The following is a 9,591-nucleotide window of genomic DNA, read 5'->3' on the forward strand; positions in this document are numbered from 1 at the left end:
TCTTCCTCAGTGTCCTCAGGAAGAAGAGGCGCTGGTGAGCCTTCTTGCCCAGGCTGGATGTGTTGGTTGTCCACGACATGTCCGCCGAGATGTGGATCCCCAGGAACTTGAAACTGGAGACACGCTCAACAGCCGTTCCTTTATGTGGATGGTGTCGTGTGTGCCTCTTGACTCCTTCCTGAAGTCCACGATGAACTCCTTCGTTTTGGTGGTGTTGAGGAGCAGGTTATTTTTAGTGCACCATGTGGCCAGGTGCTGGATCTCCTCCCTATAGGCAGTCTCATCGTTGTTGCTGATGAGACCAATCACCGTAGTGTCGTCCGCAAACTTGACGATGGAATTAGATCCATACACAGGCTTGCAGTCGCAGGTGAAGAGGGAGTAGAGAAACGGGCTTAGCACACAGCCCTGTGGTACACCAGTGTTAAGAGTGATGGATGTGGAGCAGGTGAGTCCTGATCGAACATTCTGGGGTCTGTCAGTTAGGAAGTCCAAAATCCAGTTACACATTGAGGTGTTGATGCCCAGGTCTCCAAGTTTGGCTATTAACTTGGTTGGGATGACAGTGTTGAATGCTGAGCTGAAGTCAACAAACAGCATGTGTGCGTAAGTGTTCTTATTGTCCAGGTGAGTGAGCACAGAGTGCAGTGCCATGGAAACGGCATCCTCTGTGCTCCTATTGCTGCGGTAGGCATACTGGTGTGAGTCCAATGTGTATGGTAGAGAGTCTTTTAGGTGTTCCAGGACCAGCCGCTCAAAGCACTTCATAACCATGGGTTTGAGTTCTACAGGGCGGTAGTCATTAGGGCACCTCGGGCTAGAGTGTTTTGGCACTGGCACAATGGAAGTGCGTTTAAAGCATGATGGTACAGCTGCTTGGGCAAGAGACAGGTTGAAAATGTCTGTAAAAAACCCAGCGAGCTGCTCCGCACATGCCCTGAAAACACGACCAGGGATGTTGTCTGGTCCAGCAGCCTTGTGCGCGCTGATTCAGCTCAGTGCCTTGCAGACATCTGTGGAGGAGAGTGTGATTGGTGGGTGGTCATCTGAGGGTTTGAGCTTGGTGGCAGTTTCTTTGTTGTCTCTTTCAAAGCGAGCATAAAAGTAATTTAGCTCGTTCAGGAAGTTGACATCAGTGGCTGCGGGGGTGGAGTGGGTGGGTTTGTAGTCACTGATGGCCTGAATGCCCTGCCACATGCGTCGAGGGTTAGAGTTGTAAAAGTGTCCCTCTATCTTTAGCTTGTAGCAGTGCTTGGCCTTTTTGATACCCCTCTTCAGGTTTGCTCTGGATGTGCTGTAGGCTTGTGCATCTCCTGATCTGAAGGCAGTAATGCGTGACTTCAGCAGGAGTCGCACTTCCCTGTTCATCCATGGCTTCTGATTTGGGTACGTGGTGATCTGTTTCTGGGTTGTAACACTGTCAATGGTGGTATTGATATGATCCAATACAGAGGAGGTGTAGGAGTCAATGTCCGTGTGAGCGCCACTGGTGGCTTGAGAAGCAAACACACTCCAGTCTGTGTGTAGAAACCTTTCCTGGAGTGTGGAATCTGCCCCTGCAGGCCACACTTTGATGGTCTTCACCGATGGCTTCACACGGTTGATGAGGGGTGCATATCTGGGGGTGAGGAACAAAGAGAGGTGATCTGACTGTCCCAGGTGGGGGAGGGGTGTCGTAATGTAAGCTCCAGCCATGTTTGTGTAAACATGGTCTAAGGTTCTGTTTCCTCTGGTGTGATAAATCGGTCTACATTCAACCATGAGAAACTCAAGGTTAGCTGAACAATGACTCCCAACAATAGCAGAGTTTGTGCACCAAGCTTTGTTAATGTAAATGCACAATCCACCACCTCTGGTCTTACCGGAGCCATCTAATGTTCTATCCGCCCGGAGCGTGTGGCATCCCGCTAGCTCAATAGCGGTGTCCGGTATTCCGCTGTTTAACCAGGTTTCCCGTGAAGATTAGGTTTCTTGCTGTGTGTGATGCTGAGTCGAATCTCCTCCATTTTGTTCACTAGCGACCGTACATTGGCAAGGAAAATGCTGGGTAAAGAGAGCCGGTGTGGTGTTAGCCTTAGCTTAGCTCTCAGTCCTCCGCGCTTCCCCCGCCTTTGTTTACGGTCTCGACGCCGCCTGCGCGCACTTCCGCCCGGCCGGGTAGAGTGCATAGCCTCGGGTGTCCTAGCGATCTCAGGAAGGAGTCGAAGATTGTCCATAAAACTGTCGAAAATTCGCAAACCAATATCCAAAATCTCACCACGGTTGTACGATGTTAATCCACAACTGTTCTGCACGAACAGACCCGAGATGAGCAAGAAAAATACCGCAAAATTGCAGAATCTGGAGAGACCCAGAGCCTCGCGATCTACTCGCCATCTTGGGTGATACACCAAGTGATACTTGGGTGATATTGCGGTGCTTTATCGGATTGAATGAGTGCACTTGATAATGTCCACTGTGGTTTCGGACCCCACTACAAATGTTTGACCATGTCGCTGAGGAGCTGAATGATCGGGATGATTGTGAATGTCACCTTTTAGCACCTTTTCAGGGTCCATCTGAATGCTGAAGGTATTACTGCGCTTTAAATTTACTTTAAAGTTCGATGGTTGAGGGGTGAAGAGAATAACCTGTACCCAGTTTTGAAAATATTTATTCTTGCGCGAGTATTTTGGCCCCATACACTTCAATTGTAAGTGCCTCACTGTAACCCAGATGTTTTTTTAATGAAAAGAAGGGACAAGTTGATGTTTGTGGTAATGGACATTATGCAACTAATGTTGTTGAACTGAACCCAGATTATTCTTTTAAAATGACATATTAGCATAGAAATTGGAGCTGACATTTGTTGTAATATTGTATTTCCACAAAGAAACTGACGATTATAGCAGACTCATATGTTTTCTCTCCGTTTTCTACAACAGGAGCAGTATGTTTACCTCCACCAGTGTGCGTATGACATCATTCGATCAAGAACCGGAACCAACGTGGATTTAATTTACCAGAACACAGACGCAATCTATCAGAATGTAAAATGTATGAAATCATAAGATAGACTCAAGATGGCCCTCATCAAACAGTCAGAGCATATTTAAATGAAAATTTTAAGTTTGCTTTCATAATAATTAAAAAATGCACACTTTACATAGAGTTTAATCTAATTTATTTTCTTGCACGATTCTAATTTTTTTTTTTTAAATAATACATGTAAAAGATTACACTGGAACTGGAAAGAATGCAACATTTTCTAATTATGTGTAAGTAATTGTATCTATAATATTTAATTCAAGATATCTTTATTTTTTCTAATGGCATGTCCAAAATGAATATTTGTATAATTTTACACAATATATTTACTGCAATATCAAACCCCTGTACATTTTAATACTGCCATGGTTGTATTTGCTCATAGAGGCCTTTATGAGATCCCATGTTTTATAAAATGTTTATATCTTTAATGTTATTTAGAGGGGTATGTCTTACATTATTTAACCATTTAGAGCAAAACAAAATTATTTTTCTTTTTTCCCCACTAGAAGGCACTCTCAACCTGCCCATGCCCATGATAAAACTGTGAACATGTTTGTGCTGTTATAGTGATATTTAGAAAGAAAATATGACTGTTATGGTACAGTTTTATTATTATTATGTTGTTGTTGTTGTTGTTGTTTAAGAGTTTAGCTGTGTGCACAAAGTTCAACCTGCTGTGCTGGATATGAGCATTCGCTTGGGATTTGTAATTTATATTGCATTTTATTTTTATACTGTTATTTTCAGCCATCCGATTTGATAGTAACATTCCAAGAGTGCTAACAAACACAGCTATACAAACTATCCAAATTGTGCCTGAAATATAGGTAATTTTATATTGATGTTCTGTTTACTGCACTTTTGTTCAGCAATCAGACCTGCAACTGTATTGTTATTATACTTAGCAGCTGGGATTACCTGCACTCTTGTGTTATATTTCTTAAATGTATTTTATAAAGCACTGTTTAAGGCATTTTTACTATTTATACCTTTTTATGGTCAACATTTACAATAATTTTATTTAACATTTTTTATTTTTTATTTGAACAATAGTGCACTAGAATCTTTTCCAACTTACATTTCACACTGGTCAATTGACAGAATGGAGAATTTTTTTTAACATATTTGTGTGTGTATTATGTACTGTATATATGAAGCTACTTGCATATAGGGTCTTTACCTCTTTTTGATTTTAATAAAATTGTGATCCATTCTTTGGGATGATTTTGATACATGCTGAAAAGAGTGAACACAAAAGGAATTAAAGCTGCAAGCAGTGATGAAAGGGCCCTCGCACCCGGGACAAAAGCCACCCGGTGGCCTCAGGAAAACAGCAAATAGTGGGCTACATGCATTTAAGCGGGTAAATATAGGAGAAATATGGCAAAGTCCCTTCAGTGTGCCACATTTCCTGCTGCCAGAAGGTGGTGCTTTGAGTATAACTGAATATTGGCATGTAGATGTCTTCAGGTCAGGACTATAATCAAACACGTGAAGTTTGGGGCAGATCGGACATTGTATACAACAACCCGTTTCGTGGCGTTAATCACATACATAAGCACTTAGCCAAGTGTTTCATGATTTAATGTGTTTATATCATGTTTGGGATTTCATGGCATATTTAAATGTGTTTCTGCGAGTGAATTATAGTATAAAGCATGCCATTTCCTGTTGCCAGCAGGTGGCGCTATGACTAATAAAACAATAAAACACAAGTCTGGAAAGCAACTTGACTAGTGTCCATGCTATCAAGGAAATGCATCCTGTTTTAATTATATTTAACTGGTTTGGAGAGCTAAATGTTGAAAATGTTGGTGTATTTATTAGGTTTGTGAAAGGTTTCAAAATGGGGTCTACGATCTTTGTTCATTTTAGTGTCCCATCATTAACTTAAGACTTAGTCATGTTAACTCTTGTTGCTCTCTGTATCACTAATTTTTCCTAGAGACATTTTGAGGGGGAAATTGAGAAAACATAGGTCTGTGGCCTGTTGCGTAAAGTGCTGATGTTAAAGAATAAGAAGCTGAGGGCATGTGGACATAAATCAATGGCTGTTTCAATTCACTTTTTCATGTCGTTGACTCAGATGTACATTACATCATTGCTTACATTGGTTGATTGTCCACTATTGGTGGAACCCTTACATGGGTTGAATTGGGAATACCAGTGTTGGGAAGGTTACTTTGGAAATGTAATCTATTACAGAGTACAAGTTACCCTATTTACAATGTAATACGTACAGTAATTATTTCAATTACTTAAAGTAATGTAACTGCTTACATTTGATCACTTTGATGACTTTCATAATTTACAGTATTATAAAGCATTTGACTTGCATTGGTGGCATCTCTCAGACAGAATGTAGCCTTATGCTTTCAACGCTATGGATTTATGCAATTGGCAGACATGATGCACTGCAAATTCAAACAAGAGAACCAATCAAAAGAACCAGCATAGCGTTGCTTTACTATATAGCCTTTACAGTTTTTTACAATCGCTAGGACCCATTTCTCAATACATTTACATTTACATTTAATCATTTAGCAGACGCTTTTATCCAAAACAACTTACAAATGAGGAGAGCAAATGAAGCAATCAGACCAACAAGGGGCAACAGTATGCAAGTGCTGTAACAAGTCTCATTTAGTCTAGGAAAGTTCATCTGTTTTTTTGTTGTTGTTTTTTTAAAGAAAAAAATAATAGAATAGGTAAGTGTTAGTCATACAGCTAAGACTAGCACTTAGCTATTCTATACCTCTTCAATACTTAGGTCACTTTTTTCGATACCTAGGTCAATTTTTCAATACCTATTCAATAATTACGTAACTTTTTGGAAACTTCCCACAGTGATCAAATCAGTCTATGTGAGCTAAATTGTGGATAATTTTTTATTGCTTTGGCACAAAATACATTCAATGACGACATCTTTCAAATTACATGAATTATTTTCTCAGACACAAACACCACCAAAACTTTATGTAATATACTGGTCAATTTGCACATGTTTACATACTCTTTTAAAAACTTTTAAACTTAAGTTCAAAACCTAACAAAACACAAAAATGAACAAGCAGCGATAAAAGGGCACCCGGGGCCACCGCCACCTCAGGAAAACAGCAGCAAGATACATTTAAAGCGGGTACATATACAGCAAAGTCATTTTGATGTGCCACACATCCTTCTGCCAGCAGGTGGCGCTTTGACTATAACTGAATATAGCCATGTAGATGTCTTCAGGCCAGGACTCTTATCAAACATGTTAAGTTTGGGACATTGAATGTCTGACTTACAACAGCTTCCTGTGTCATGGCGAAAGATCAAGATCTTTGCAATTTGAGGCCTTTAGATTAGACTGACCAAATATGATGTTGATCTGATTAAATCTCTAGGAGGAGTTTGTTAAAGTACAACATCTGGAAATGGCAAAACAATTTTGCAAAGAAAATTCTAAATATCTCACTTCCTGTTGGTTTTCAGATTTCGGACCAGGAGACTTTTTTTTGTAGGTATTTGGCTGTGAAACGTGAAATGTAGCTCGACTGGCGCTTAATTGAAATTTTGTAGGTGCCTCTATCGAGCCATTTTGCCATGCCTAATTCTGAAACCCATATTAGACGTACATTTTTAGCACTTCTGACGCGTGTGCAAAGTTTCATGAGTTTTCGAGCAAGCTTAGGCCATCAAAAATTTGATTAATTTAAGAGAAGAATAATAATAGGCTGAGCAATTCCAATAGGTTCCTCCTCACAGCATCGGTGCTCGGGCCCAAATAAAAAAATGTGTGTATGTGTGTATATATATATATATTAGGGATGCCACAGTTCTCAATATAATATTGAACCTTTTGGTACGGCATTCCCGGTTCAATACGCGCTTGTGAATTGCGTTTTTTTTTTTTTTTTTTGCATTTAATTAATTATTTTTTATTTCTACGTTTATTTTGGCTCTGTTTGAGTGTGCCTGTGAGTCTACGTGCTGATATGAGCAAATATCCAATCACCATGCACTAAAGTTAGGGGGTGTTATGTCAGAGAGTTATACTCACGGAACACTATTATTCACAATCACGAAAGTTCATTATTTGCATGCGTTTTGAAGCCTTGCTGGTTAAAGTCAAGTCAAGTCAAGTCAACTTTATTTATATAGCGCTTTTAACAATGTAGATTGTTTCAAAGCAGCTTTATAGTGTTAAACAGGAAAATAATGCAGCATAATTTTATTCAGCTGTATAGCCATTCTGGAGAAAACGCTGATGTCATCAGTTCATTTCAATTATCATACAGTGACAGTGTGGGCTTTAGATCAATAATTAGATCAGTAATTTAGTTTATATGGTTAATTTAGTTTATTAATTAGATTTATTTCGATGTTTAGTTGAAAAATTTAGTGTCCCCAACTGAGCACGCCAAGCCACAGGCAACAAAACGTTTAAACGTTTCATTCGTTTTAACATGCGCTGAGCACGAGCACTAAAAGCCTGTCAAACACGTGATTACGGGACTAAGTCGTCTTACTGCGCTAATATTGTCAAATACACACAAGGTTAACATAAACACAGTCGTTATGTCTGAAGTGAAAGTAAAATCGTCTGTATATTAGATGCTTGCATGTCTTAAATTGACAGCAGCGCAGTAGTGAAAACGCTGCCGCTTGTCCTTAAATGGACAGTTCACCTCTAAAATAATGTCATTATTTACTCACTCTAATGTTGTTCCAAACCTGTATTAATTTCTCCTGTTGAACACAGATAGTTGAATACCAGACAGTTGATGGTAGCCATTGACATCCATATTACCTTCCCTTTCGAAAGGGAACTCTCGCTGCGTCAGCTGACGCTACGGGGAACGCCTCCAGCGTGACAGGTGTCTGAAGCTACTATCGAATCACGTCAATCCTATTGACCGGCGACAGCCCATGATGCCATCAATATGCGACCCGGAAGTATATAAGGGCGCCGTGCCAACACATACACATCTTTTTCGTCTTCAGGGACTGTCTGTCGAAGCGTAATTCTACGGATACTGGTAATAGACTTTAAACTTGAGATGAAACGCACTCTGACGGTCGAACAAAGTAGAGATAGCCCTGGTGTTCCTGTCCAGGAAGATTTGTCTGTAAGGGTAATGTTTAAATGCACAGTTACCTGACAAATATTTTTTGAGTACTCCCTCCGGTGCGAGGAAGACCTGTTTAGATCTGCTCTGACGGGTAAAACATCTAGAGAACGCCCTCAAGTTAGGCCAAGAAGATTTGTCTGTAAGGGTACTGTCTGAAAACACAGTTACCTGACAAATATTTTTAAAGTAAACCTGACTCTCCATTTTCTTCCACCCCAGATAGGGGATTTCATCTTTATTTTTATTTCCTTTTAATTTCCTTTTAATTCCTATTATAACTATTATACTATATATATTTTTATTTTATTCACTTATAACTATTTTAACTTCATTTCTGTGTAAAGCACTTTGAATTGCCACTGTGTATGAAATGTGCTATACAAATAAACTTGCCTTGCCTTGCCTTGCACAGAGAAGAGGCAGAGCTTCAGAAAGTGTGCCGACCCGTGTCAGAGGTTTCTGACACCGGAAGACACACACACTCTGTGCGTTTTCTGCCTGGGAGAAGAGCATACACAAGCAGTTCTTGAGGGTTCTGCTTGTGCAAACTGTGAGAGGTTTCCGCTGAGAACTCTCCGCTCTCGTTTGGCCCTCTTCTCGAGGGAAGGGGGCGCTTCGTCTGGCGCCACCGATGTGAGTCCCGCTCGCGCTGAGGCGGAGCGGCTACGCACATCGTGGGGCTCCCAGATGGAGCTCGCCGATCGTCTGGAGAGAGGCGTTGTTCTCTCAGACGATCTAGCGGCTGACGAGATTGAGCTGCAGGTCGACGTGGAGAATGGGAGTTCCCCACGTAGCTCTGCAGCGAGTGCTCTTCTGGACGGGCAGGAGATGGCTGAGGAGGGTGGTTACAGTGACCAGGATCAGCCTGGACCCTCTCAGCCACCCTGTCCCGCGTACGCTGAGCTGCTGGATGCTGTGGAGCGCGTCGCAGTCAGGCTGAGGCTGCCTTGGCGGCGCGCTAGGGGAGAGGTCGCGCGCAGCAGGCTCGACGATCGATTTCTCCCCGGTCACAGGCCAGCACCTCAGACGAGCCTTCCATTCCTCCCGGACCTTCATGATGAGGTCCGGGCGGCATGGAAGAACCTGTACTCCGCCCGCATCCACCGACATCAGCGAGCTAGTTTTGCTGATGTTGAGGGGATGGGTGAGCACGGGTATGTGTCGATGCCCCCCATGGACGAGACGATCGCGAACTATCTCGTCTCAGGGCGTACATCGACACTGAGAGCTCCGACTCTGCCATCCAGACCGCTGAAGGCGACTTCACGGTTGAATGGCAGAGCGTACGCGGCAGCGGGTCAGGCTGGTGCGACCCTGCACACGATGGCTGTGTTGCAGGCGTACAAGGCGAATCTGCTGAGAGACCTCGACCAGGGGCGGGGCTGTCCCCTGAGGCGGTGGCTGAGTTGCGCCGCACCACAGACCTGGCTCTCCGGGCCACTAA

At 42.2% G+C, this 9,591-nt stretch overlaps 1 protein-coding gene across 1 annotated transcript in view; it reads left to right on the forward strand.

Moving 5' to 3' along the window:
• Nucleotides 1-4,756, forward strand: part of LOC307121267 (receptor-type tyrosine-protein phosphatase beta-like) — a 149,574-nt gene extending 144,818 nt beyond the window's left edge. Inside the window, exon 44 of the mRNA XM_079808799.1 lies at nt 2,925-4,756. Within this exon, the coding sequence (XP_079664925.1) occupies nt 2,925-3,050 (126 nt within the window). The 3' untranslated portion in view covers nt 3,051-4,756. The remainder of the gene's footprint in view (nt 1-2,924) is intronic.
• The last annotated feature ends 4,835 nt before the right edge of the window (nt 4,757-9,591 follow it).

Source organism: Gobio gobio, assembly GCF_949357685.1.
Source record: "Gobio gobio genome assembly, chromosome: 25".
Classification (NCBI taxonomy): domain Eukaryota; kingdom Metazoa; phylum Chordata; class Actinopteri; order Cypriniformes; family Gobionidae; genus Gobio; species Gobio gobio.